Source organism: Drosophila yakuba, chromosome 2L (assembly GCF_016746365.2).
Source record: "Drosophila yakuba strain Tai18E2 chromosome 2L, Prin_Dyak_Tai18E2_2.1, whole genome shotgun sequence".
NCBI classification, from domain to species: domain Eukaryota; kingdom Metazoa; phylum Arthropoda; class Insecta; order Diptera; family Drosophilidae; genus Drosophila; species Drosophila yakuba.
In genome coordinates this window covers 6,315,465-6,341,038 of record NC_052527.2, presented here as the reverse complement: position 1 = coordinate 6,341,038, position 25,574 = coordinate 6,315,465, and the positions used below count along the sequence as shown (strand labels likewise).

General features: G+C 46.8%; 9 protein-coding genes across 29 annotated transcripts; 2 read left to right on the top strand and 7 right to left on the bottom strand.

Annotated features, from left to right (window-relative positions):
- Window positions 1-116: 116 nt before the first annotated feature.
- Window positions 117-10,763, top strand: LOC6527054 (protein cup). Its single transcript, XM_002088111.4, has 6 exons — window positions 117-745; window positions 1,148-1,993; window positions 4,604-5,155; window positions 5,241-5,988; window positions 6,086-6,856; window positions 10,530-10,763. Exons 1-6 carry the CDS (start codon window positions 248-250, stop codon window positions 10,541-10,543), a joined length of 3,429 nt encoding a protein of 1,142 aa, XP_002088147.2. The 5' UTR covers window positions 117-247; the 3' UTR covers window positions 10,544-10,763.
- On the bottom strand, window positions 2,480-4,031 carry LOC6527055 (probable galactose-1-phosphate uridylyltransferase). Its single transcript, XM_002088112.3, has 4 exons — window positions 3,862-4,031; window positions 3,578-3,747; window positions 3,307-3,512; window positions 2,480-3,230 (listed from the first exon to the last, which is right to left on the bottom strand). The coding sequence occupies exons 1-4, from the start codon at window positions 3,878-3,880 to the stop codon at window positions 2,573-2,575; spliced, it is 1,053 nt and encodes a 350-aa protein (XP_002088148.1). The 5' UTR covers window positions 3,881-4,031; the 3' UTR covers window positions 2,480-2,572.
- On the bottom strand, window positions 8,026-9,604 carry LOC6527053 (serine protease inhibitor 27A). Its single transcript, XM_002088110.4, has one exon. It carries the CDS (start codon window positions 9,427-9,429, stop codon window positions 8,080-8,082), a length of 1,350 nt encoding a protein of 449 aa, XP_002088146.2. The 5' UTR covers window positions 9,430-9,604; the 3' UTR covers window positions 8,026-8,079.
- LOC6527052 lies at window positions 10,187-11,018 on the top strand. Its single transcript, XM_002088109.4, has 2 exons — window positions 10,187-10,457; window positions 10,530-11,018. Exon 2 carries the CDS (start codon window positions 10,530-10,532, stop codon window positions 10,752-10,754), a length of 225 nt encoding a protein of 74 aa, XP_002088145.1. The 5' UTR covers window positions 10,187-10,457; the 3' UTR covers window positions 10,755-11,018.
- On the bottom strand, window positions 10,903-12,833 carry LOC6527051 (protein cortex). Of its 2 annotated transcripts, none has more exons than XM_015198110.3 (6): window positions 12,669-12,833; window positions 12,479-12,610; window positions 11,999-12,413; window positions 11,568-11,939; window positions 11,357-11,506; window positions 10,903-11,297 (listed from the first exon to the last, which is right to left on the bottom strand). In XM_015198110.3, the coding sequence occupies exons 1-6, from the start codon at window positions 12,816-12,818 to the stop codon at window positions 11,035-11,037; spliced, it is 1,482 nt and encodes a 493-aa protein (XP_015053596.1). In that variant the 5' UTR covers window positions 12,819-12,833; the 3' UTR covers window positions 10,903-11,034. The 2 variants fall into 2 exon arrangements, with proteins under 2 accessions (XP_015053596.1, XP_002088144.2); XM_002088108.4 differs by having other exon boundaries at window positions 12,672-12,833.
- A 167-nt stretch (window positions 12,834-13,000) lies between these two features.
- On the bottom strand, window positions 13,001-13,921 carry LOC6527050 (non-structural maintenance of chromosomes element 1 homolog). The gene has a single exon (XM_002088107.3). The coding sequence runs from the start codon at window positions 13,794-13,796 to the stop codon at window positions 13,089-13,091; it is 708 nt and encodes a 235-aa protein (XP_002088143.1). The 5' UTR covers window positions 13,797-13,921; the 3' UTR covers window positions 13,001-13,088.
- A 160-nt stretch (window positions 13,922-14,081) lies between these two features.
- On the bottom strand, window positions 14,082-20,587 carry LOC6527049 (sodium/hydrogen exchanger 6). Of its 19 annotated transcripts, none has more exons than XR_005560032.2 (15): window positions 19,952-20,587; window positions 18,962-19,086; window positions 18,714-18,902; window positions 18,359-18,648; window positions 18,160-18,301; window positions 17,762-18,070; window positions 17,582-17,693; window positions 17,364-17,517; window positions 17,248-17,299; window positions 16,987-17,022; window positions 16,602-16,798; window positions 16,431-16,539; window positions 16,230-16,370; window positions 15,160-15,515; window positions 14,082-14,463 (listed from the first exon to the last, which is right to left on the bottom strand). XR_005560032.2 is itself a non-coding variant. In XM_015198105.3 (15 exons), exons 1-14 carry the CDS (start codon window positions 20,295-20,297, stop codon window positions 15,164-15,166), a joined length of 2,220 nt encoding a protein of 739 aa, XP_015053591.1. In that variant the 5' UTR covers window positions 20,298-20,587; the 3' UTR covers window positions 14,082-14,463; window positions 15,160-15,163. The 19 variants fall into 19 exon arrangements, 17 of the variants coding, with proteins under 17 accessions (XP_015053591.1, XP_015053589.1, XP_015053592.1 ...); XM_015198105.3 differs by having other exon boundaries at window positions 15,160-15,181; XR_001454326.2 differs by having other exon boundaries at window positions 14,331-15,007.
- Window positions 20,588-20,885: 298 nt separating this feature from the next.
- Window positions 20,886-22,771, bottom strand: LOC6527048. 2 transcript variants are annotated; one of them, XM_015198099.3, is made up of 2 exons: window positions 22,609-22,771; window positions 20,886-22,556 (listed from the first exon to the last, which is right to left on the bottom strand). In XM_015198099.3, the coding sequence occupies exon 2, from the start codon at window positions 22,524-22,526 to the stop codon at window positions 21,111-21,113; it is 1,416 nt and encodes a 471-aa protein (XP_015053585.1). In that variant the 5' UTR covers window positions 22,527-22,556; window positions 22,609-22,771; the 3' UTR covers window positions 20,886-21,110. The 2 variants fall into 2 exon arrangements, with proteins under 2 accessions (XP_015053585.1, XP_002088141.1); XM_002088105.4 differs by having other exon boundaries at window positions 20,886-22,545.
- Window positions 22,772-22,864: 93 nt separating this feature from the next.
- Window positions 22,865-25,534, bottom strand: LOC26535754 (cartilage oligomeric matrix protein). Its single transcript, XM_015199177.2, has 4 exons — window positions 24,844-25,534; window positions 23,304-24,787; window positions 23,106-23,239; window positions 22,865-23,038 (listed from the first exon to the last, which is right to left on the bottom strand). Exons 1-4 carry the CDS (start codon window positions 25,108-25,110, stop codon window positions 22,968-22,970), a joined length of 1,956 nt encoding a protein of 651 aa, XP_015054663.1. The 5' UTR covers window positions 25,111-25,534; the 3' UTR covers window positions 22,865-22,967.
- Window positions 25,535-25,574: the final 40 nt, after the last annotated feature.

Below are 25,574 nucleotides of genomic sequence, written 5' to 3'. Positions count from 1 at the left end.
GATCCGGGTTTACCAACACTGGCCAACCCATCCTCTACCTCCCACCATTCGCTTTGGTATTCTTTCGGTATTTTCCCTATTCCTGTCCTGCTTACTCATCGTACGAAAGCCGAATAACGGATCCTAAGATCGAACGAACCTGTGCTAAACGTGATTTCGTTCAATATTTTTCATATATTTCAATATTTTTGACCCGATCAAAAGTGTTCGTTTTAATTTTTAACCAAAAAATCAATAAGTAGTAAGTATGGACACCGTGAAAGAGGAGGCGATCGAATTTAATGGCCATCTACGCGACCGAAGCGCAATGCAAATGGCCGAAGCTGAGCAAGAAAATGGCGCTGGCGCCCTGAAAATTGCCACCAATGCGGGCGCAACCGATCGGCCACCGCATCACCAGCTCCCGCTGCCCGCCGAGGATCAGCAGGATGAGGTGCTGACCCCCGCCGAGAAGGCCAAGTTCGAGTACCCGCCCCCGCCGCCGCCCCCAACTCCGGTCCAGGCTCCGCCGGCCACCAAGGCGACCGCTCTGACTACCAGCCAGGAGCACGACGACGACGAGGCCAACTCGGAGAAGTGGGAGGATCCCTGCGCTCCGCCCCCACCGCCTCCGCTGCCGACCAGCGCCTTCCTGGCCACCGGACTGGGCTACCTTAAGCTGCCAGCCTTCAAGCTGAAGGACGCACTGGAGAAGGCCATCACCAAGCTGGAGGCCAACAAGCGGATGCATAAGACCAGCCCCGAGGTGAGTGCGTTAAATATTTACACACTTTTATTACTATTACCTGTGCACCGTGTCGTCTGATTGTATATTTTTATTAAAATACATGTCAAAACCAAGTTTTTCTTGGGTCTAGAAACCTTTGTGGTTGCCTAAGACCCTGGGAAACTTTATTAGCTTGGAAATTACCCACAAATTATAATGAAATAAAGCACCTATTACATAGTCTAAACACTTGACCGAATCCATACTAGGTTAATGGTATAAGAATAAGATTAGCTCCGATAACTATGTCATTTAAAATTTAGCTAAAGCAACTTTGACGTGATATTGATACATTCGGCATTTATTTTTCATCGAATACAGACAGGTCCTCATATTTACATAATGACGTTTTTTCAATGTTGTTTTTATTTTGGTAAACAGTCTGCTCGTTCCATCAAAAGCAAGAAGGTGGTGGCCATGGAGATGTTACCTAGGCGCTCGAACCCAGAAACGATTTGCGATGGGCCCATGTCGGCCTCCACGTCCACGGCTGTGATGCTGCACCCAAAGACCAAGAAGCCCGCCGTGATTGTGGCAATGGAGAGGCATTTTAAGGTCATCCAACTACTGAAAAAGCAGAATCGAATCCTCGAATCGATTTCGCGGGAAGCCATTCCGATGCCTGGCCCCTCGAAACACCATTTGCACGAGGATGAGGGTCTGGCACTTCAAGTGCTCTCGGCCCGAGCATCCACACCGTACACACAGCCCACCAGCATGTTGTCCTGCACGGCCGTTAGCTGTGATTTGGAGCACGATTCTCCGCGGAAGCAACAGGCCAGCAAGGAGTCCGTGCCGGAGCAGCAGTCTCGTCAGGTGCAGCAGAAGCGTCCTTCCAGCACAGGCACCCACAAGCCAGGCAGTTTGCGGGCGCCCAAGGCGGTGCGTCCTGCTGCTGCTCCGGTGGTCAGCAGCAAGCCGGTCAAGAGCTATACGCGCTCCCACCTGCTGGACATTCGCAACGGAATGTTCAATGCCCTGATGCACCGGTCGAAGGAGAGCTTCGTGATGCCTCGGATAGCCACCTGCGACGACATTGAATTGGAGGGAAGGCTGCGCCGTATGAATATTTGGCGCATCTCGGACGGCACAAGATTCCGGGCTCGCTCCACCACCAACAACAATGAATGCATGCCTGCCTTTTACAAGAACAAAAACAAGCCGCAGCTTATCAGCGACGAGTCCATCATCCAAAGCCAACCGCCCCAGCCGCAAACGGAGTTCCAGGTGAGCACTGATTTCAAATCAATTCGCTAGCTAAGCATATACATACACAGAATATAAAAGGAAATTTTAACCGCAATATAATAACATATATTAAGAGTACCGATGTGCCCCGACTATCGGATACCCCTTACTTTTTTAGCCGAATTGACTTTCAGTCCTTATCAGAATTTTTCTTTTTTCTGGTAGATTAAATGCCTTTTCTGATTAGGAAAAATCTACCATTATTTATATTGCTTAACAACATTTTTATCAATTTCCTTCTTAACACCATTAAAGAATTTATTTTATTTGTACGAACATATTAGGAAAAGCGCGCACTTTTTCGCAGTATTGTATTAGGTAACACAAAGTCGCATTACTCCTGCGCTTATCTGATAAATCAATGATTGCAATGCATGACCTCCAGAGGTCTTTGGCAATCATGCTGATCATTTGCTGGACCCTCGATACAGTCAAAGCACTAATCTAGAACATTTTTACAACTGATTGCAATGTAATTACTACAGTCGCATTAGACTATTTCCTTTTATTGAATTGTATACCAATTGTCACCATCCGCTTTTGCTGGAACGAGCGAAATCACTTCTGCAGATAATGACACTTTCCATCGACCTCCCGCAACCTTTGGGCCGCCTGCTCGGGAGTCAGATCCCGCTGGGCCATGGCCAACAGCTCGAATCCCACCATGAACTTGCGCACGGAGGCAGAACGTAGCAGCGGCGGATAGTAGATGGCGTGCAGGGTCCAATGGGCACTGGATGCATGGGCATGCTCTGGTCCAGTTGGAGCTCCGTGCCAGCCCATCGAGTAGGGGAATGAACAATGGAACAGATTGTCATACTTGGTGGTCAGCTCCTTCATGGTCAGCGCCAAGTTGTATCGCTGTTCTGTGGTAAGATCGTTGATGCGCTTGTTGTTGTTGCGTGAGATGAGCATGGTTTCGAAGGGCCAAGTGGCCCAGAAAGGCACCACCACCACCCAGTCGCGATTCTCAATGACAATCCGCTCCTGGCGCTGCAGCTCCCGCTCCACATAGTCGGCCAGCATGGGTCGCTCGTTGGTGGCGTAATAGGCGCGCAGTCGCTCCTGCTTCAGTTGCGGTTCCGTGGGCAGAAACGAGCACGACCAGATCTGGCAGTGCGGGTGGGGATTGGAGCACCCCATGGTGGCTCCCTTGTTTTCGAATATCTGCACCCAGGCGTACTTGGCGCTCAGCTCGTTGAACTGGCTGATCCACCTAGATAGGCGCAGTGAGATAAAAAATGGGTTTATTATGGGTACCTTCTGATATAAGCCATAAATCCTCCACTTACTCGTCGATAACAACGGCGATTTCTGCTGCACTCATCGTGGGCAAAGTCAGATTCGATTTGGGATGGAAGCACATCACCCGGCAGTTGCCACGGGCGGGAGCTATCTGGAACAGGGGGTCATCACTGTTGGGCGGAACGGGCACTATCTCCACCAGCGCCGGGAAGTCGTTCTCAAACACGTAGGTGCTCTCGTATTCAGGAGTTTGCTGGTCATTTCAAATGCATGTTAGAACGCATGAAACATATGTGAGGCTTTGTTAGAGATGCTTACAATTCCATTGGGTCGGGTTACGCCGGGGCACAGGGGATTGGTGGGATCGAATTCGGGCAGCTCGTTCTTCTGCGCCTTCTCCTGCTGACCCGACCAAGGGCGTTGGGTGCGATGTGGGCACACCAGGACCCATTGTCCGTTCAACGGATTCAGACGACGGTGCGGGTGTTCTGCAATGACATTCGATTTTTATTTTAAGATGGAGGTAAGGTAGTCCATTGATTTGGAACCACTTGTTGAGCACCATTCGACCATTCACCATGGAAGAAGCCCTTTCCACCTACCACTGGCCACAAACTGCATCGTGTCGAAAGACTGGCAATCGTATCACTCCGATCGGATGATGACTACTACTGTTTACTACGGCTTCGGTCGCTGCTCCGCGGGACAAGCGCAATGTCAACCTGCCGCGTTGCGATTACGGTTCCTAATGCTGCTGCTATTGCTATTGCTATTGCTATTCCTATACCTATTCTGATTCTGATTCTGATTCCGATTCTGCTTCTGAATCCGATTCCTATTCCGATGCCAGTTGAGCTGTTTTTTGCTTAGCAAAGCGCGCTTTTTCAGCTGCATTCCTCTCTTCTCGCTCTTCGGATTCCGATTCCGATTCCGCTCACTCTGCCGCTTGGCACGCATTCCGCCTTTCGGTTGAAGAATTTTCCATCAGCTTTATCTCTCCCACTCAGCTGGCCGTGCTGATATGGGTGTGTAAATAGTGGGAGCGCTATTGAGTGTGCCGCTAGTGATGCGCGTGGCTCGATAAGACGTCCATAGAGATGGCTGTTTAATGTTTAAAAAAATATAATTATATTTATATTTTATCCAGTATCTTTATGTCTAATTGTGTTTAAAAGAAACAGTTGCTCGAGTCTAGTCAGCTTTAATGTAATCACTGTACTCTCATTTTGTTTTATACCGATTTGCCTGGTAACGGGTATCTGATAGTCGAGCTACTTTTAAAGTTTGAGAAGCTTCGTTAGTCTTCTTTTTTGAAAAATCGCAATATTTAAATGATTATTTCAGGATCCGGCAATTGTTAACCAAAGACGCATTGGAAGCGGTCGTTTCAACCATTCCAAGTGGGGCTACAACGACGACGACTACCACTCGTATCACAATGGCAAGACGCAGCATATGGAGGAGGTCAATCCGAAGCACCAGAACAGCAAGAATATGACGGTCATGCAGTTCTTCGACAACGGGGAGATCAGCAGTCAGCCTCAAGGACGACCGAACACTCCTGTGATGGGCATGTCTACCAATCGATCCGAGAACGATACCCTACAGTCGAACGAGTCCAGTGAAGATTTGAGTCGCGCCAACGAGAACTATGTGAAACGCGTAATGTCTGGTTTCCTGGTTGTGTCGAAGCCCAAGTCACGAGATGTCGAGGATAGGCATCACCGACGCTACCGGAACCAGAACGAGGAGCCGGAGTGGTTTAGCTGTGGTCCCACGTCCCGACTGGACACTATAGAGTTGTGCGGCTTTGATGAGGACGAGGAGAAAATGCTAAGGGAGGCCAACAAAAACCATGGAGTAGGTGAAATAGAGCGGGAAGTGCCAAAACAAAAGGTTAGCACATTACCAGGTTTAATCCTTAACGCATTTTACAATTTTTGTATGTAAATCAAAAACTTTTTATCTCAACTCGCTTCAGGTGGACCATAAGTACAAATGGACGCATGCCGAGCCGGTGGGTCGTAGTAAATACATGCCCAAACACGACACAAACAACAATCATAATGTGGAAAACATGAACAATGTTATGGCAGCCAAGCACCAGCAGCAAAAGGATGATAAACGTTCAGGCAGTGGCCGCTCGTTTCAGTTTGATAAGTTTAATCAAAGCCAACAGAATTACGAGGGTAGCAGTTATGTTAATCAGCAGCAGCCGCCACAAACCCAGCCTCCGCAAATGCAGCAGCAATCGAACACAAATACGAATAACTCTAAATTCATGTCATTCTTCGCCCGTGAGGGGAACTCCTCCTCGTCGTCTTCGCTGAACGAGTTTTTCAAGCAGGCCATGAACCAGGGTCATGGCAACAATCCGGAGCAGCCCAAATCGTTGGGCCACATAGGTCAGATGCCTTCGGTGGATCAGCTGGAGGCCAAATGGCGTCGGAACTCGCTGAACAACGCTGGCGAGTCTGCCAACAAGCAGTCTGATAACTTCCAGAAGCTAATTGGCTCACTCTCTGCGGCCAAGCCACCGTCGCAGGTGGCAGGCTACGATGCCATCTCGAACTTCATAATGCAGCAACAGCAGTACCAGCAGCAGCAACAGAAGCAGCACGTTATCATACAGCAGCAGCAGCAACAGACAGCCTTCTTGGCGGGCCTGCAACTGAAGGCGATCCTCGGCCGGGCCGACACCCAATTGCTACTACTGCGTCTGACTAAAGGTAAGGATGGGCAAAAACTTCAACAGAAAGCTTAGTTGGTTTTATGCTTTTGAGTCGTTTATATATTCAATGATTCTTTGGTGTGCTCTGTTTCCAGGGGAAATCTCCAAGCACGGGTTGCTGGTGCAGTTGGCCAACCCACGCTTGACAGACATGGATCGCGAGGCCATTACGGCTGTATTGCAGTTCACCAACACCCAGCAGCAGCAACAGCAGCACAAGCAGCAACTGGACATGCTCTCCAGCACGGTTATCGCCAGCCAGTTGCAGAATCTCCACAACTTGGCCATTGTCCAGCAGACTCTTGCAGCCAGGCAGCAGCCACAGCACAGTCCACAGACGCAGGCGCCACATCAACTGTCGCAGGAGGACTTGCAAGCGCATGCCAATGTGATAATGCGAAACGCTGTAATGAAGCGAAAAATGGAGGAGCAGACCTCCAAGCTCATTAATGGCGGTGCCAAGCATCAGACGCAGCAGCAACATCTTAACCGTGGCCAGCAACGCCAGGGTCGATCTGATGCCGCATCGAATGCCCTGCTCCATGCCTTGATCTCTGGCGGTGGCAATAACCAAGCCACTGGTCATCTTATGAACGGACAGCCGCCGCAGCATCAATCGAACGTGAACAATCGTCGTTCTGCTGCAGATGCCAATTTGAGATTCGCTGATAACCAAAACTTCCAATCCTTTGAGTCCAACCAGCCGCACTTTGCAACGCAGTACAAGCAGCACTACCAACAGTCTCAGCAACAACAGCCCCATCAGCAGAATGTGCACCATCAGAACAACTCTGCAGGCGGCAATAACTTCAGCAAGGCCCAAATGCAGGCCCAATCAGGAATTGCCATGCTGCCCAACAGCGGGGGTAAGTCTCTTTAGCACTTGGTTTTGAAAATCTATTAACAGATTTCATGTTTAAATCTATAATATTGTGATACATTCCTTGACAACTTTGTTTAGCTTTATGGTTATAGTTCTAAAAATCGGGATAATACCCACAGATGGGCGATTAATATTTTGACATTTGTGCTGAGTTTACATCGTTTAGGGTTTTGTTATAATTAATAAGCTGCTTTATGTTCTCCCCTTCCTGGTATTTCGCTGGTGTCTGAGTCAGGCAGTCAATTCTCTTACGGATTTTCGAAAGCAGAGCAAATATGCACTTTCACGTATTATTTGTAAACGGGTTTTTTATGACTGCAAACATTTGCACACTTTGCTTGCACGTCACCAATGCACTTGATCACGTCTGGGATATGCAATCTGTTGGTTCAGATTACCACTGAAACACCTCTACAAGGATGAACTGACTCAAGTTTCGATACAGAAAGATCAATAAGATCAAAGCAAATATGAAACATAAAAGGTAGAATACTTGGTCAAACATAAAATGTATTTATAATGCTTCATTAGTCATTTTCCTAATGTTACATTGCAAAAAAACATTTCATTGTTGAATAGTAGTAATTATTGAATAGCTACACTTAAATTCCCAAGCTTAGCTGGCTTCCTTGTTTGTTCAAGAGATCATTAGAACCTGGCTTGCTGAGCAAACTTTAGATTTCCCAATCGAACAACATCTCAGCCCCCTGAGTCATGGGTTCTATTTGCCGCTGTCTATGTGCGCAATCCATCGGTTACCCATCGATCTCCCCATTGGATATTGCCGGTGTTACGTTCGTGGGACATTCCCAGAGTTGGCAGATATTTGCATCTCTCACTTGATTGCTGCCTTTTGCTTTCAATTGTTCGTGGCATGCCTGGGGCGAGGCATAAGTAATAAGTAAAACAAACATTTAACGACAGCGCCAGTGGCTTTATCAGCCAGCGGAATGTGGCGGCCTGTAGATGGGAACGGACTCACCGAGGGAAGCGTCGCCACGCACGATTACTGAAAGGAGGTCAAGAGCACAGCTTCGATTCTCGTGTAGGATTCAGCAAACTATTTAAGAAAGCTGTTCACTTGCAACACTTCACATCATTGTATTTAGATGGCCTATTCTCTGTGGCTGGATATAAAACTAAGGCGTAGACTTATATTTGTTTGTAGATTTATTGCATATTTAAAGATAAAACCGCCTGAAAGGCTTAGTTCTGGGTGGTGGGTGAGTGGACTTTTCCGGCAAACAATATGTTCCCGGTAGACTCCTCCTCGATGAAGAACACAAACGGCCGGTTCACGTTGAATTCCTCGATGGTGGTGCTGCCTCCGAACTTGTTCTCGATCTCCACGACGGTGGCAGCGTAGGCTTCCGTTCCCTTCTCGTTCACATTGATTCCGGCCTTCTGCAGGATGTTGGACACCTTTACCTTGCCGGCGACATCAGCGCCGCGGGTTAATCCCGGCAGCGATGCACTGTCCTCAAAGATTTCGCGCACACCCAGGCTGCGTAGCGTCTCCTTGAGGTTTTGCTGATAGTCGAAGTGGAACTTTGGCAGCGTCACCTTCACTTTCACCTCTTCCATCGCCCACTGCGCGCTCTTTAGCTCGTCGTTTTCTAGGTTCTTCACCAGGTCATGGATGCCATTTAGGGCGTAGGGCAGTAGCACGAACAGGGAGTTCTTGCCCTTGTAGGGCAGACGCAGAATCTGCGCCTTCAGCTTCTCCGAGGTGGTGTAGTAGAAGTAGTCGGTCTGCTCCATGAACTCTACCCGCGATTGGTCCATGTTGCGGAAAAAGGCACCCTGGAATGTGGTGGCGAACTGCCGCCGCCACAGACCGTTGAAGTAGATCAGATTGGTCAGCAGCATCACGCTGCTGCGCACGTTGTCCGGAGCGACCAGCTGCTGGAGTCTGCCCTGCGTGATGTTGGCGGCCCAGGCGTTGATGGCATCAGCCGCCGCCTCGGGATTGGTGAAGTCCAGCGCCTCCACTTCGCTGTCGTAGAAGTGTTTCAGTGTGGCCGTGAACTTCTGCTGCGTCTCGATGAAGCTGTCCGTGAATAGCTTAGTGCGCACACTGAGCGTCTCATGGAGCTGGTTCTCCTTCTTAAAAGAGTTGAGGGTCTTGCGGTAGAACTCCCTCACATTATTCTGCGATCGAATGTCTGTCTGCGTGTTGGCCAGCTCCACTTGCGTTTGAGTTCCGGCTCCGGCCGCCTCAGCCAGCAGGGCCAGCACCAGTTTCACGGAGAACGGCGAGATGATCACGTTCTTCTCGGCCGTCTCGTTCTGCAGCACGGTTTTGAGTAGGTGCCATGAGAACGGATCGTGCGAGTCGCTCCGGAAGGGCACAAAGGTATCTATGTCGTCGTAGATACCAGCTCCACTGGGCAGGCTGGCAGCGCCGCCGGGCAGCTTGTCCGTACGTGTTTCAAATACGCCCTGAGGCGTTGTGGTCGTCGGTATAGAGTTGGCGTTGCCCGTGGCCAACGCACTCAAAAACAGCAACAGCAGCATCACTGCCAAATTTCCGCCCATCTTTGTCATCTTTGTCATCTATGCTTCCCTTTGCTTCTGCGTCTCGATCTTCCTCGGTTCTTTGCTTTCGCCTCTTATTCGCAGCAAAACAACTGTTAAATGCGGGCTTCAGTGGGGCGAGCGACGAGAGAGCGCCGGTGGAGCGAGCGATAACCGTTTCACGCGCCGTTCGAACTGAGAGTGACTGGCGCGCCGAGCGGACTGTCCATTTTTAAATCCCAATCCCAGCTCCAGCTTCAAGCCGCTCTCGGCGTCCTCTGCTGCAGTGCTGCCTGCGCCGCAGTCGCCTCTGGCGTCGACACGGCTGCGCATGTGTGTATTTTTTTGTTGGGACTCCCAAAGAGGAGGCATGCATACGTCATACGCGTGGAGAAAAGTACACTCAGAGAATTTCCAAGGCTGCATTGAAAGGATTTGCCAAACAACTGCATACATATTCATTTTGAATTATAACTTCTTTATTTAAGTGTAGTATCCAATTGCTATATTTGAACAACATCCGCATTTATCCGGCCTTCCCCATATCAGTTATTTATAAATTCTTGCATAGTCACCGAAGAGGGAAGTTTGCATATGTTTTTATTCAAAAACTACGTCACAGCTTCATTCACGTCCGCTGCAAATACCCCATCTAGCACGTTTACTTATAGCTAAGAATGTAAATTTGAATTTCAAATAAGCTTATGTAGTGCCGTAGATAATCTGGCAACACTGACAACCTACCAGTGTTGGTAAGAGGTGGCCAAAAAAAAAACAGCTGAACTGAAATTAGTTCTCATGCTGCGTTGATGTAACAGCAGCCGGCGAAGGAAACTTGTGCATTTAATGAGAAGTAGCTAATAGTAGTAATAAATAGCCAAAGCAACCGCACGTGCCATGCAAATACGTCGTCCGCGAGGTGTCACTGTTCCGCAATTGATGGTGGTCACGGCAATTGGGCTGCTTGGCGGTATTTACATTTGGCAACCACTGATTTTGAAGTACAAAAACGAGAACAAATCCGAGGCAGAACAACCAGCAGCAACTGAAACTAGTGGACCCACAAAGTTAGACCGCACACTAAACCTTAGTTCGGTGGCTGAACTCACATTTTAATTGTATTCCGTTTCCACTTACAGATGAGTTTCATTAACGGCCTCAAGAGATTCGCCACAACGACCGTTGGTCTGATGGCCATCGGTATCGGATCCACCCTTATAATCTACACCACCCATCGCCTTGTCATCAAACCACATCTTCTCGAGAAACGCCGCCTGGATGCCGAGGCCTGCGCGGAGTACCTCTTCCAGCAGGAGGGGCACTCCCAGATCGGCCAATCAAGACCCAAACAGAGCGAATATTGAGCCAAGGATGCCAGTGCCCCCATAGACATCTTTACATACTTATAGCCTAGTGATTAGTTACCAAATTTCAACGCTGTAACATGGTGAACAATGGACTTTTACTTTCTTACCTACAGTTTGAGTGGAGAGGCCCAACTACTTATGTTCATTTTAGAGTTAAACAGAATGGAGTTTTTATGAAAGTAATATGAATTGAATAAATAATGAAAAGCACAATTGGTTTGAATAAAAGACTAGAAACATAACATGATTAACACTTTAAAACAACACTCTCAACTGTTTACCTAATGCCTTTGTACAGGCTCAGGGAGCTAAACTTATCCTTGGCCTTTTGCTCCTGTCTCCTCAAGATAGCCTCGCGCTTGTGGGTGGGAAAAAAGTTCCACAGCGAAAAGGTGTCGTCCAGACCGCCGGTGGCAATGTTCGTTCCATCCGGATTCCACATCAGGAAGATGGTGCCGTGATCCTGATGCGGCAACAAGTCAACAACGCGATTTAAGGAGGCCAGTACCACAATTTCAAACACCGCATTGTCCGAACCATCTGTAGATAGAAGAATACATTATTCTTAGCGAGCACCGTGAATCCAGTAGAGTCCTCACCACGCCGAATAACGTTGACCAGCAACTCGCCCGTGATCTTGCTGTATGTTATGGTCTTTATAACTATTCTGTGGTCCCTGCGCCTGTACGAAGCCACAAATTGTCGGCGCGGCATGTTGAAGATAAAGATCGATGCAGGACTCCGCTCCGCTGTTCAGAAAATATTGTTATTGCAAATATTATAATAATTATTAACCTGCCACAGACTTACCAATGGCTAAATCCTCTCCAGTCCACGGATGCCAGTCAAAGACCATTGATTTGCCACCCAGCTTCAGCAGACGAACCTTTAGTTCGGCATCGAAGATGACAATTTTGCCATTCGTATCGCTGGACGCGAAATACTTATTCGTGGGAGCGAACTTCATTTTCTTCACGGGGTGTCGATGCTCGCGCAACTGGATCACGGTCTTTAGTTTGGGCATCGCCAGCACGCAGATCAGGCCGCAGTGAGTGCCGCAGATGAGCTCCTTGCCGTCGTGGGACCACTCAATGCAACTTATGTAGCCCATAGACTTAAGGAACAGCTTGCGATAGGAGACCAAGAACTCCGTATGCGACCTCACCTCCCACAGGTCCAGCACTGGTACGAAAGAGGAGGATTAGAGCGCTTAGGTTGGGGATGTTTACGGACTGCTATACCTGGGTAGTCTCTATCCATGCAGCCGATGGCCAGCTGTTTGCCGTCCGGCGAAAACTTGAGGGACGTGGGGAACTCGACGCTAAAGACCATGGTGCTCTCGTCTAGATTGCGCCACAGCATGATGTCCTGGCCGTAGGTCATGGCCACCATGCCGCCAGATGACCAATCCATCATATTGTAGTCGACTGGACTGCAGATACAAGCCATCTCATGAGTGGCAATCTGAATGGCGTGTGGTCGCGCCCGTGGATTACATGGCCAGTCAGCGTCGGCAGAGTCGCTATCCACCACCCTGGATCGTGTTCCTTGCTGGTTGCTAAACTGAAACAGTCGGCTCTCCCGGATCCCAAAGGTGCGGTTTATGTTCGATATGAAGCCGCTCTGTCGCCAGTAGCTGGCGGTCAAAGTAAAACCCTGATTGTAAAAGCCACAATCAATTAAGAATGGAAAACATAAATAGCCAGAAGTACTGCGCCCACCGTTTCGAGGATATCCCGCTCCTTTGGCTTGCCAATGTAATTCAGGTTGAATTCGATGTTCTCCCGCTTAAATCGAATGGGTATGAACCTTTCGCCGACACAGGACACCTCCTGCCCCTGACTTGTATCGCTCTGTGCGAAGAGGAAACTGGAGTTAGATGGTCCAATTGCTTGGGGCCCTTCATCTCACCACCTTGTAGGCCGCTTCCTGCTTCCAATTTTCGCGTCGCACCTTTTTGAAGGGCGGCAGAGACTTTTTGTCTACCGTGGAATTTTTAATGGGACTTTCACACACACTCATCTCGACGAACATTAGAACTTTCTGTTTTGCTGGCGCCATATTAAGTTGTCATCGGATGAGGAAGAGGAATCAGAAGAATCATTACAGTTAGAAGTACAGTGAAAACTGGATAAGACCAATTTTACTGAACTGTACTGACCACTGTTTTATGTCGGTTATTTGAAGTGTGGATTTTGTACTTTTGACATTTTAAAATGTTAATTATAATGTTGTTTTAAAAATTTTTTGTTTAACCTTAACTTTATTTAGTTTATAACGGTAACTCGGGTTATTCTAGTTTCGAAATCTATAGTAATCTACATACGATGACTAACCGGTGGAGCGTCTTATAGGAGTTGTCCACAGGTTGCCGCACGAGGGGCAAATATCGCGTCTCTGCAGGTAGGTTTGGATGCACTCGCGATGGAACTGAATGTTGCAGGACGCACAGCGGATGTCCCACAACACCAGGCATTTGCACAGCGTGCAGTTCTTGATGTTTTCCCCGTGGTTGGAGCTCAAGTAGAAGCTGAGCTCGACGAGGCTGCGTGGGCCCAGGTAGATTCTCTCGTCCACCTCCATGAAATAGCCCATCTGGGTCCACTTCTGGAGCAGCTCCTGCATGCGGCTCTTCTTCAACGGTTTTGAGCTGGCCTGCATAATGATATCGTTGTAGGCGCCATTCCAGGCGATGTGACAATCCTCCTCCGAGGCGATCTTGTCCAGCAGTTTGGAGAAGTACTGGCACTCCTCAGCAGTCAGCCCGGTGTTCGCCACGCTGTCCGGCGTGGCGTCCGTCTTGGCGTACACCAGGTACTCCGCGGCCTTGATTGGATACTTGATGAAGACCAGCGACTGGCCCAAGTCACTAATGGTGTCGTTAATCTCGGCCACCAGTGCCCTTATCGCCTCCTTGCTGGCGGGCTTTGGAGTCTTGTGGTTGGCACACAGCGGCGCCAGGATGTCGTCGATCAGCTCGAAGCTGAGGAAGCTGTGGTTCTTGCAGGCGCGCAGGAAGCCGCGTTTCACCAACTCCATTTCGAGTATCGCTAATCAGTGATTGCATACGTTTCAAAACAATTCCAAAAATAAACAATTCGATTGGGAAGCGCGCCGTTGCAGTGTGCCCAGCTAAGCGGGGACATAAAACGCTTGGAGTGAGCTTCGGTCACACTGAGGCGCAATATTTTTAAAAATCATCGGAAGTTTAATTTTTGGATATGAAAGTACTTCAGTTTGTTGAGACTTAAATGTATTATGTTTTCTGTACCTTACAACAACAAAAGAACACCCCTTTTATCTTCTATTAAAAAAACATTTGAATTATTCATTTTTTTTATTTATTTCGTTTTTGACTTAAAAATTAACAGCACAACAATTAATATTTTCAGAGAGCTTCGCTTTGTTTTAAATACAGCGTATATAGTAAGAAATGGGGTTCTAGGTAATACGGAAAATCTAATAGATTAGCAAATATATCTGCTTTAAACTTAAAAATAAAACCGAATACAATTAGTCCGTTTTCAAAACGATATATTTACACTAACTTGCTTAGAACGAAAAAGCTGTAAGTTTATGTTGTGTAAAATACATCAAAAATTTAATAGTAATATGTTTGCCTGACGCCTTATAACTTTTTTCCGTAAAATCCTAAGAGCCGGATTCTCGTCGATACCGGACTTTGGACATGCTCCAGAATCTCCATCTGAATATAATATGGTTTGTGGTTTTCAGGCGATTACAATATACATGTTAGCACATTTTTCCATGTCGGATAAACAAGAGAAGGGAAATATGTCTATAAGTATTCGTATAAACTTTTGCTATGCCATTTAATTTGGCTTGTGTGTATATATATTTATATTGTATTTAGAAAAAACGAAGTTGTAAAAATAATAGAATCAAAGAGGCTATATATGCATGTAATTTATAGTGTTATACGGTATGGTATGGTGTACGTCAGCTCGAAGAAAACAATAATTTTGATAACTTTAGTGCCCTTACTGATCTTAAATAGTTGCACAACAACTTTTAAATTAGTCGATAAGCTTGATATTAAATTTATGTTTATTACTAGATTACTAGAGTTCCGAATCACATATCATAAACAAGGAGAAACTGAAAAGTAATATTCTAATTTGTACATTTTTCACATTTTCGATTTCAAATGAGACCAATTCAATAAATAACAAAAGAAAACTAAACACTAATTGAACTTATATGTAAGCATTTCGATGATCGCCTCCAACCTAAAAGCAAACAAAATGATTAACAAAAAATGAAAACACTGGGACTTATAAATTAAAGTGAAGTAATTGTTATTTTTGACTTGAGTTGCGCTTTTATGTACAATAGGCGTTATAAAAATGAGGAAATCAACTGCAATTGAATTTGTACTTACATGGTTAGTCGCGTGTTAGAATCTAAGAAATTAGATTATGAGGAAAAATACAGAAATTAAAAGTGAACAATATAAACGAACATTCCTGACTGCTGTGCTCTAAGAAGCTTTGGTTAATCGGATATCAATTTCACTGACTCGTTTCTAAGTTAATCATGTCTGGGTCTCCGTCTGTGCTTCGTTTCAACAGTGGGTTTACCAAGGAAAAGTAGACAGAATTGAACAAAAAAATGTATATATAAATAACAAATAAATCAAATACAAAGATAGATGGCCCGATCTTTCGATTACATGAAATTATTAGTAACCAGGCTGATTTCATTTGCTAGGTGATGGGCTTCGTTCAATTGAACAGACTTTTGTATGGGCATTACCAATGTTTAGCATTAAAACGAGACCGGTTGACATAGATAGATTATTGTTTTTGGATGAATGCAGTTTGTAATTAGTTGTTGGAGTTGTTGTTATTGTTGTTAGAGCAACCAAAGTTAAATTGATAGAGTCCGCATGAGTTTGTTAGATGATCGATTGATTGATTGGTCGAAGGAAAGACAGAAAGAAAGAAATATGCCGCATAAATCAATAAATAAATTAGATCATCGCCGAGAGAGTAGTTACATTTTGGTTATATTTGTAAGCATGCATTTAGTAGTAGTTAACAGTCAAAATAATATTACATAGGTGTTAAATATACTGGAAATCGCTTGCCGTCGCACAAACTTAAACAATTAGTCAACCATATTGAGAGGTGTAAATTACTGGATCTTCTTCCGCTTACACCACAAATTTAACATTAAAATTATACAAAAGCAAAATAACGCTAAACAAAAATCACATTTTCACGGCCAATTCATATAACAATATGTCTGTATGTCTACTTTGCCGAAGTCTCTATGGTGTAGATTCATTCGGATTTTGGTTTATCTGAGGTTTTTTGTTACTTTGTTAGTGGCCAGCTTGCTACGCTTAGATTAGTCTTTGGTGTCTGGGGTGCTTCGCTCATTCGGTTATTCAATATTTCGGTAACTAGCAAGTAGATGGTGATTATCGGCGGTATACTTGATACTTACGCGACTCAGCGAGTTCCGCCGCCCCACGCCCACACCCGAACCCGGAACCGCTCCGGTTGCATCCTGGCTAAGACCGTTCCCGGTATCATTGTCTATGCAAATGTCCGAGTCCGAGTCCACGCGCCTGAACTCGCTACCATCCTGTAATTAATCCCAGTCGATGAGGAATCTGTCATCTGCTAACTGAACTGCACAACTCACCTGCGTTAGCTGCTGCGTGGTGGTAAGCAGCCTGGCAATGGGGTTGCAGCAAACGGGCAGTGTCTCCAGCAAAGTGGGTCGCGAGTGCGTCAGCAAGGGCTTCATGTACCTTCGAATAGATAGCAAAATCCGTGAGTGGAATGTAAATAACCATGGCTGGTTTCTACGCACTTGGTATCGAAGTTTCCCCAGATCCTTGCCAGAATGGCCTTCTCGTGACTGTTGCGACGACGACCGCTGCTTGCTCCGCCCAAACTGCCATTCGGACCGTCCACTGACGTGTCCAAGTTAGAATCTGTTCCACCGGACAAGCGCACCTTTCCGCGACCTACCCCACCGCCCTCCACATCCTGCAAATAACCATCAGACTAACGCAGAGTTCCATTAAATGATATGAGCTCTACTTTTGACAGGGGTAATAAAATGAAAAATGCACGAGGAAATTCAATATGAAAAGATAACAAAGAGCCTGCAAAAGACTCGAGGAAAAACTATAGAATCAAAACTAAATTTAAAAACCACGGAAATGCATTGAATGATCATTGGCAAAACCTACCGTCTGCGGATGTGAATTGTCCATTGAATTGTAAACCTTTTTTAGCAAATGGTTTAATGTATTAAAGTGCGCAGAAATGTATAAATAAACAAAATCGTGAGTTAAAAATTATTCTTTTAAAAGAATGGACAAGAGTAATTTGATATTGAGCAATGTGTTTGCAGCCACCATGCTTGTAAGAATTTTAAATTTAACAATCTACTAATCTCCCCGCAAGATTCGGTCTACGGCACGTATGAACGCTATATTTTGTATACTCACACTGTGTACTTGATAGTTATTTAGTTGTTCAGTCTCATCGTCCACGCCAACGCTGCAATCGAGAAAGATTTTGTGACAATAAAGGGGAAGCATTTAAATGTACGCCATGCACTCACGGTATTTTCAACCAATTCAGCAGGAAATTGGCAGCCCCACCCTGAATTACAACCGTAAAGATGACAATCAGCGATGTGGCAGTCAGCATAGTCTGTCGTGCATCCGACACTGTATTTCGGATGGCCAAGGCAAAGGACATGGCGCCACGAAGTCCTGCAAAACATATACATATGTTCGTTAAGGAAAATATTTGCCACGTTGTATTGTATTGACTTGCCAGCAAAGAACAGCATATGCTGAAAGTTTGATGAAATCTTCGGCTTGCGCCTAATGTTCAGCAGCCACGACAAGGGATACACATTCACGGCCCTTCCTATGGCAGCGCAAATCTGTGGAAAAAATAGTCTAGTTGTTCGGGCACGCCTTTTAACGTGTTTCCATATGGAAATGAACTTACAAAAGCTGTTATAATAAACCCAGCGTCAAAATGATGCTTGGGAAAGGTGAACATCGATACGCCAATATAGGAAAAGATAAAGTTCTCTGCCAGAAAGTTCAGGAGCTCGAATATCTGTTTTGTCCTTTGGCGGGAATCCTCCGATAAGTTGTTGTACGTGTAGTGAGCCTGGCAGATGCCACAGAAGAGCACGGCCACCACTCCTGTAAGTTCTGTTGCCTCAGCCAGCAGGAAGGTGCTGTAGCTCATGAGCACGAAGAGCGCGGACTCTAGTAAAGGAAAGTCTCGAACCCGAGTAAATTTGGTCATGTGTGGTGGGAGTTAAGGAAGTCATTTGCACTAATTACATGTGTACACCTTAGAATATACTTAATCGTTAATCTTTTTGAAAAGGATATCAATGCTGTCAAGCATCCCATGGCCGCGCCAATCATCAGAGATAGTAAGAAGATAGAGAAGAAGTCGCTTAACGAGCGTAGAAAAGCTGTAGTTTCAAATTCCCCAGTATCGGAATAGTGTTCACCATAATTTTGAATGGCTCTGCAAAATAAATTATGTCTTACAAATGCCCAGCGAAAAAATCAAAAGCAAACTTACCCACTGAGGACAATGGCCACGGCATCGTTGAGCACAGATTCGCCCAAGACTAGCGCATATAAGTTTACGTCGACCCGAAGATCGTTAAATATGGCTAGAATGGTGAGCGGATCTGTGGGCGATATCAGGGCTCCAAAGTATAAGGTGTCCAGGAATGAGAAACTGCTACTCAAGTAATTTGGCATCAGTTTCACACAGCCGTACATGAAGCCTCCGATCAGGAAGGCCGACAATGTCGTGCCCACAATGGCAAACGTAAGTATGGCACCCAGATTGCGAAAGAAGTATTTCTGCAAAAGCAAAAAACGAACTCAGTAAATTATGTTTAACTCAATATGCACCTCAGTGAATTTACCTTTTTCAAACTATAGCCAGCATAAAATATAATTGGGGGCAGGATGATATTGAAAAAGACCTCCGGATCGAACGTAGCCTTAAGATCGATTTCATTTTCATCCACATCGTGTACCTGTCCGCGAAACACGTAGGCATATGTCTTAATTCCCTCGGGTAGCTTTGTGCTATTTGTTTGGTTAACAGGGTACTGTAATAAAAACCAAAATTGGTATTTATATATATTATTTTCGGTTAGTATTGGCTTACCCTAAACCAAAGTGTATCAGGCGGCAATTTATCGCTGTACGTTGGAACTCCTTGAGGCTCCACCTGCATGTGAACCAAAGTGGCGGAGGTGCCGGCATACCGTATAATTGCTCCCACAATCAGGCCTAAAATGGGGAAAACAGTTTAACTCACGCCAAAGCAGAAGTTGCAAACGAAAATAACTTAAAATGTAATGTAATTTTGCCGAGTCTTGAACGAAATACAGCAAATATGACTGTTTTCTGGACTGACCTATCGCAAAGCGAGAGTGTGACTAATAGCCGCTTGGAAATATGCTTAGTCAAGCCTTATCAATTAAGCAGCCACTCAACAGTTTGCACACAAATCAGTATGTTGTGATAACACACATTTCTGGGGACGATCACTCGAATAACAATGCGCATAACAAAAAGCTTTCACTGACCCTGCTGGGGTATGCTAAATAATCGTTGCCAGTTTACGCCAGAGCTGGGCTTTGTCAACGCCCAGGGCAACCTGTTTTATTGAATTGTTTCATTAGCTTCAATTAGCCGAAAGAAATCTCGTTTGCACTTTTATTGCCGCACATATATGAAATTGTTAGAATAACAAAGTGCTCGTCACGATTGGCGCGATCATGAACGAGCAGTGAAAATACATTCGGTCGGAAAAGCCCAAATGATAATGGCTAACTAAGCACGTCAAGGTCTCGTGTAGAATATCTTTGGCGCAATGCATTAGTTCTGCTTGCGTTGCGTGCAGGTTCTTCAACGGTTATCGATGTTACTTCTGCCCGGGGTGGCTTTGACTGCCTCCCATATGCTCGCACGTAATGTCACGGCTGGCGTGTCCAAAGGCGTAATTCGAAAACGGTGACAACAAAGAGGTGGCAATGAGAGTGGCAGGGGCCACAAACGGCCAGGTGACCGATAATCAAGTGTTTCGAGCTCAAGAAAACATTGCCAAATGGTGAATCAACGTAAGGGAAAGCTCCCTGTGATACCAACGTACCGTAGATGACGGCCAATCCGGTCTCGTGGAGCCAGGAGACGCGATGATGTTTGAACAGCCAAATAGTGAGCACTGTGAGTGCCAGTAGGAACACGAAGACCAGCAGATCCAGGCTCTGGATCCGGTGATTGAGCGTGGCCTTGGCGTCCAGCGCAATGTCCGTGTCCGTGGCACTGCATCCAGGGGCCCGAAGGACGCACAAGGCCAGTCCGATTAGGAGAAGCATGCTGCTCCGCCAGCGCTCTAGCCTCCAGATTGTGTGCATCCTTGGACAACTTTCAGCTTCCCTATGCATCCAGTGGGGCGATGTCATCTCTAACTCTGGGTCCACATCGCCGTGGGACATACTTTCTGCTGTTTCTTCCTGCGCCTGCAGTCGAAATCGATTTTCGCGTAATGTTTCACGGGTTGGGGGGCGCTGGTGGGGGTGGCGGTGCTTAAAGTGCGGAGCAGGACGACCACGCTCAGGCGGCGCCGGGGGAGTGTGTGGACCTCCTTCCGCTTGGATATTGGTTGCACCGCACGGCCGTTACATAAAATACAAGGTTTCAAAAAGGAGCTTTACGAATTTCTCAGCACCGCACTCCGCTTAAAAAAAAACAGTTTGTTCATATGGAAACAACCGTATGCGACTGCGGTGTGACCGCACGCGAGCAACGGAAAAATACTGCCTTTGAACAGGAGCGGTTCTGTGTGGAACCCAATTACCTAAATTTGTGGAATACAATCTTCAGTAATATTAATTTTTACTAAACTAACTACTAACTAATACTAAGAAATCCATGCTATGATTTGGACAGAAGTGCATTATTATTTTCAATTACTTTCTGTAACATATTTGAAAATACGTTAGGCAGTCTATTACCGGTTATCGATAACCGTTTCCATGTCTGACCTGCCAAACACGCCACCTAGCGCTCGTTTCCAAAAGACGGTTAAGTAAATGGCGCTTTAATTCAAATATACAAATTATACAAATTACAAACAGTGCAGACTTGTTATTGTTATTTATTTGGAAAATAGATATTTTAGGCAACCTTCTGCAAATTCGTCGGGCGATTTTGAAGTACTTTGTAGGATTTGTGCATATATTGCGTAGTCAAATATATGCTTCCGCACGTACATATAATCCAATTTGCATTTTAAGATAATTTAACTTCTACTCCTTGCGCGTTATGTAGATCAAACTAAAAGCCAAGCTGCAGAATAATATGGGATAGCTAAACTTTAGGATTCTGTGGTTCATCAGACGCCGCAAGATACTTAAGGGTTTGCCAGTTTGCTTTAGGTCCGGATCCATTTCCTTATCCATCTCGGTGGTTTCCACATACGCCTCCATTTCCGTCTCCTTTTCTTCCGTTTGCTCACTTTCTGTCATGTCTGGGGCTGTATCAGCTTCACTGTTATCTTCTGCCATGGTCTGCAGAAGTTGACGCAGTATCTCCACGTTGTGCTCCGGATCATACAGTTCTTCCAAAGTAACCAATCCCCGGCTGCTTTCCACCGACCCATCCCTCGAGAGATTGGCGACCAGCTCCGGTTCCGTATCAATGCACACAATCTCATCTGCCGCTTGATGAAACTTGAGATCCATTGTTTCAGGACCTTTTTCGAATTGTTCCCGGATAAGCCTGTCCTGTTCGGACTCGCAACTTCCACCAATGACCATTTCGAGTTCCTCCATTACCGATTCGGGTACAGATTTATCGGATTCTCCGCCAACAGCTTCCTGCGGGGTCTCTTGAACGATCTCTGTGCATTCTTCTACTGGCTCTTCGGCCAACTGTTCGAAAAGTTCGTATTCCTTTACAGATTCCATTTCCACGGCAGTTTCCTTAATTTCTGAAAATTCCTCTTTCTGCGCAATTTCTTCCTGAACCATATGTAAATTCTCTGCCGGGAGTTCTTCATAGACTAGACGATTTTCAGGTTCGCCAGGAAAGGTTTTCTGCAGTGTGTCGGTTTCGGTTAGCTGTTCCATATCTACGTCAAAACTATCGGCACCATTCCCAACACTGGAGGCTTCATTTGGGACATGTGTATCCTGTTCGTCATCACCGGGCTGTAGATCTTGCATATCCATATCATGAAGGGCAACATCGGCCTCCATTTCGGCGACGACACGTTGAAGTTCTCTGAGGGTCTGCTCCTCTTCCAGTTGGAGCTCCATCTCGCTGCTGGTGGCCGGAATCCTGTCGAGCATTGTCTGCTCCATTGGACTGGGTCTGGTCGAAAGCGGAGTGTGCACCTCGGTCATCGAGCAGTCCAAATTGATGCCGGAATCGTCGGCCATTTGCTGGTTTGCCAATGAGGTGCGGCTCTTGCGCTGGACCATCACGGAACTGTAGATCCGGCTGCTGGCACTGGGACCCAAGAAAAGTGGAACCGGAATCCTAGTGGCCTTGGTCACCGAACTGCGAGAAGGCCGCAGCTCGCTCTCCGACGAGGAAGCGACAACCGCATCACTATCTACATGCATTGATCGACTTTCTTCGGAATTCTTCTCATTCTTGTTGCTCTCAGTCCTCTTTAACTCTTCCTGGGAAGGAGTTGGCTGCATGTCATAGCTAGCCATCGTTTCTATTTGGTGGAGCCTTAGGATGGGCTGGGTCAGCAATTGGTACACGATATGGTAACAACACTGTGCTCCAACTTACCCTTCACAAATTTAAGCAGAACTGACTGAATTTAACCCGGTTAACTAGTTCGACTTCCGTGTAAAATAGGAATAAAGTTTTCAGTACGGTTTTTCCTTATTTCGGTGATCAAAACGTTCCCTAGCGTAAGTGTGCTCGCCTAACTGTGGCGTTCAACTAACTGGGCTAACAGACGACGTCTCCTGGTTTCACCTGGGGCAGGGCCAACTTGATTTGGCTGATTTTTGTGTTGGAAAACGCGACTCCAATGGCCAACTGGGTTGGCAACTCATTTATTAACTAAGTGGTAGCATTAATACGTAATTTGGTTAAAATTGATGGCAGAAAAGGCTTTATGGCTGTGAGGAGTGGGTTTCCCTTCAGTCCTGCAACTCCACCTTCGTCTTGAGATAGTCAGACAGATCATTGTAGATCAGGGGCTTCACACGATCTGCATGGAAAAGTATAGAAAGAGGTTTAGTTGAGTTGAAGGACCCCGTTTGCTTCGATTCTCTTACTATTGCACTTGTACTGCAGGTTGGACCATATAATCATCCTCTGCGAAAAGCAGAACACGCCCAGCCGACCGCCCTTCAGCGTGGAGTCAAACACGTTGCCCGAGTCGAAGATCAGGCGGTTGCCCTCGTGCATTCTGTTGGCAAAAAAAGGAGATTGAAGTCTTGGGAACAACCCTGTGTCATGGTGCCATCACTCACTGCAGGCGGATGAGGCCGATGGCCGGTCGATGCACCAGGGACCAGCGGTAGGAGGTCCTTTCCTTCCAGGCAATGTTCTTTGGATCCTTCCACAGCAGCCTGGCCTCTCCGTCGGTGTTTCCCTCGTGCCACAGGCTGTTCCTCATCATTGGCCCCGGACCCTCGGTGCTGTTGACCAACTTTATCTGAATGCCCGGCGCCGCGGAGGCGGTGAATGGTCGTGGCTCCCAGTAGGTTTGGGTGCCCTTCTTCCACTGAACCACGTAGTACTTGTAGCTGCTCTGGTAGCTAAACACAAAGCCGGCGTAGTCGTCGTCCGTGTCATCGTTGATGTAGAAGGTGCCGTCGAAGTCGACGCCTCCGAAGGCGTCTTTGCCCACTGCTAGACCCGGATCCGAGTTGAGCGTCTGGACAATCTCGGTGCCATTTGCGTGCACCACCCAATTGGGATCCGCTTGGGATAGACCCTTGGGATCCAGGGGAATCGTTTGGAGAGTGCGGAAGTCCGTGTGATGAATCATCGAGTTGTTCGGACAGTTGTCCATGGCATTTGGCACCCCATCTACGTCTTCGTCATCCTCGCAAGAGTCACCCTTGCCATTGCGATTGTAGTCCTCCTGCTTGGGGTTCTTGGCCAGCGGACAGTTGTCCTTGTAGTTGGGTATGCCATCGCCGTCCATGTCATCATCGCACTCGTCGCCCGTTCCATCGCCGTCAGTATCAAGCTGGTTCGAGTTGCTGACCATTGGGCAGTTGTCCAGTGAGTTTGGAACTCCATCGTCATCCCCGTCGATGTCCCTGTGACAGGCATCGCCCACAAAGTCCATGTCGCGATCCTTCTGGTCGGGATTCGGGAGATTCGGGCAGTTGTCGCAGCCATCGCCCACACCATCGTTGTCCACATCCGACTGACTAGGATTCGGCAGCAGCGGGCAGTTGTCCAACTCGTTTGGTATGGAGTCGTTGTCGATGTCCCCATCGCACTCGTCCCCCAGTCCATCCTCGTCCGTATCCAGCTGCCTGGGATTGTACTTGAGCACGCAGTTGTCACACACATCGCCCACTTTGTCCCCATCCGAGTCCAGCTGCTCGGTGTTGTAGGCGAGCCAGCAGTTGTCCTGGCTGTTCTGGACATTGTCACCATCGGCGTCGTCGTCGCACCCATCACCATATCCATCCAGATCTGCGTCCTCCTGGCCCGAGTTGGGCAACCGCGGACAATTGTCCCGCTGGCAGTGCAGCTCTGGACAACCGATTGCCTGATCCGGCCATCCATCCACGTCGGTGTCCCTGCCGCAGATCAATCCGTTGCCCGCCCATCCCACATTGCAGTGGCACTTGTGGCGCACGTTATCCATCCGCAGGCACACGGCATTGCGGTCACAAACGCTACCATCTGGGCACATGGACACCGAGGATCTGTCCAGGCAGCTGTAGGTGCCGTTCGTTACATATCCTTCGTGGCACTGGCACCTGTAGGAACCCTGAGGCAGATTTCTATTATCTTTTAACCATATTATTGGATGTGCGTCATACTCACAATCTCGTTTATGCAAGTGGAATGCTCCGGGCATCGAAAGAACCCAGTTCGGCACTCATCGACGTCCAGGCACGTCTGCCTGCGATAATCCACGGAGTAGTAGTCGGCGAAGTAGCCATGGCCGTGGATGCCATCGAAGCCAACGGGACACGGGCTGCACTGGAAGCCAGGACTAAGATTGGTGCAGGTCGTGAGCTCGTCGCAAGGATCGTAGAGCAGGCACTCATTCATATCCTGGCAGCTGGTACCGTTCACTTCGTGGCCCATTGGACACGAGATGCAGTGAAAGTAGGGCGGGTAGCCAACCCGGAGGCACTGGGCGCCTTCGTTAAGTTGGAAAGTAATCGCAAAAATAACGTAAAATGATTGGATTGCATTAAAACGAATGGAGGAATCAGATGAGTTATTCACGAAGCTGCCGAATGTTTATTCAAATATGTATGAGTACCTTTTTGAGCCATTTTGATCATAGAAAACATTTTCCCAATTGTGTTTAAGCTTCAGTTTTCCAGAACTCTTCTACTTCATTTATAAAAAGAAAATCTAGGTTGTTCCCAAATAATACTCAGAAATGATATAACTTTCTTTTAAATAAGTTATATTAAAAACATGTTTTCGGCTGAATCTTAACCATGATCTACGTGATATTCCGAGTACAAATGCCACTCACCGTTGACCTCTGAATGCATATGACCAGAAAATGATAGTGTATAAACATGATGCGATAGAAA

Coding starts and splice junctions, on each gene's coding strand:
- LOC6527054 (XM_002088111.4), top strand. CDS start 248: ATGGACACCGTGAAAGAGGAGGCGATCGAATTTAATGGCCATCTACGC. Junction 1,994..4,603: donor AGCCGCAAACGGAGTTCCAG/GTGAGCACTGAT, acceptor TGATTATTTCAG/GATCCGGCAATTGTTAACCA. Junction 5,989..6,085: donor ACTACTGCGTCTGACTAAAG/GTAAGGATGGGC, acceptor CTCTGTTTCCAG/GGGAAATCTCCAAGCACGGG.
- LOC6527055 (XM_002088112.3), bottom strand. Junction 3,513..3,577: donor TAACCCGACCCAATGGAATT/GTAAGCATCTCT, acceptor TGAAATGACCAG/CAAACTCCTGAATACGAGAG. Junction 3,231..3,306: donor ATCGCCGTTGTTATCGACGA/GTAAGTGGAGGA, acceptor GCGCCTATCTAG/GTGGATCAGCCAGTTCAACG.
- LOC6527053 (XM_002088110.4), bottom strand. CDS start 9,429: ATGACAAAGATGACAAAGATGGGCGGAAATTTGGCAGTGATGCTGCTG.
- LOC6527052 (XM_002088109.4), top strand. CDS start 10,530: ATGAGTTTCATTAACGGCCTCAAGAGATTCGCCACAACGACCGTTGGT.
- LOC6527051 (XM_015198110.3), bottom strand. CDS start 12,818: ATGGCGCCAGCAAAACAGAAAGTTCTAATGTTCGTCGAGATGAGTGTG. Junction 12,611..12,668: donor AGGAAGCGGCCTACAAGGTG/GTGAGATGAAGG, acceptor CTCTTCGCACAG/AGCGATACAAGTCAGGGGCA. Junction 11,940..11,998: donor CATGGATAGAGACTACCCAG/GTATAGCAGTCC, acceptor CTTTCGTACCAG/TGCTGGACCTGTGGGAGGTG.
- LOC6527050 (XM_002088107.3), bottom strand. CDS start 13,796: ATGGAGTTGGTGAAACGCGGCTTCCTGCGCGCCTGCAAGAACCACAGC.
- LOC6527049 (XM_015198103.3), bottom strand. CDS start 20,297: ATGTCCCACGGCGATGTGGACCCAGAGTTAGAGATGACATCGCCCCAC. Junction 17,518..17,581: donor GCATATGCTGTTCTTTGCTG/GCAAGTCAATAC, acceptor TATGTTTTGCAG/GACTTCGTGGCGCCATGTCC. Junction 16,540..16,601: donor TGGGGAAACTTCGATACCAA/GTGCGTAGAAAC, acceptor ATCTATTCGAAG/GTACATGAAGCCCTTGCTGA.
- LOC6527048 (XM_015198099.3), bottom strand. CDS start 22,526: ATGGCTAGCTATGACATGCAGCCAACTCCTTCCCAGGAAGAGTTAAAG.
- LOC26535754 (XM_015199177.2), bottom strand. CDS start 25,110: ATGGGCCACGAAGTGAACGGTACCAGCTGCCAGGATATGAATGAGTGC. Junction 23,240..23,303: donor ATCGGCCTCATCCGCCTGCA/GTGAGTGATGGC, acceptor TTTTGCCAACAG/AATGCACGAGGGCAACCGCC. Junction 23,039..23,105: donor CCTGCAGTACAAGTGCAATA/GTAAGAGAATCG, acceptor TTTTCCATGCAG/ATCGTGTGAAGCCCCTGATC.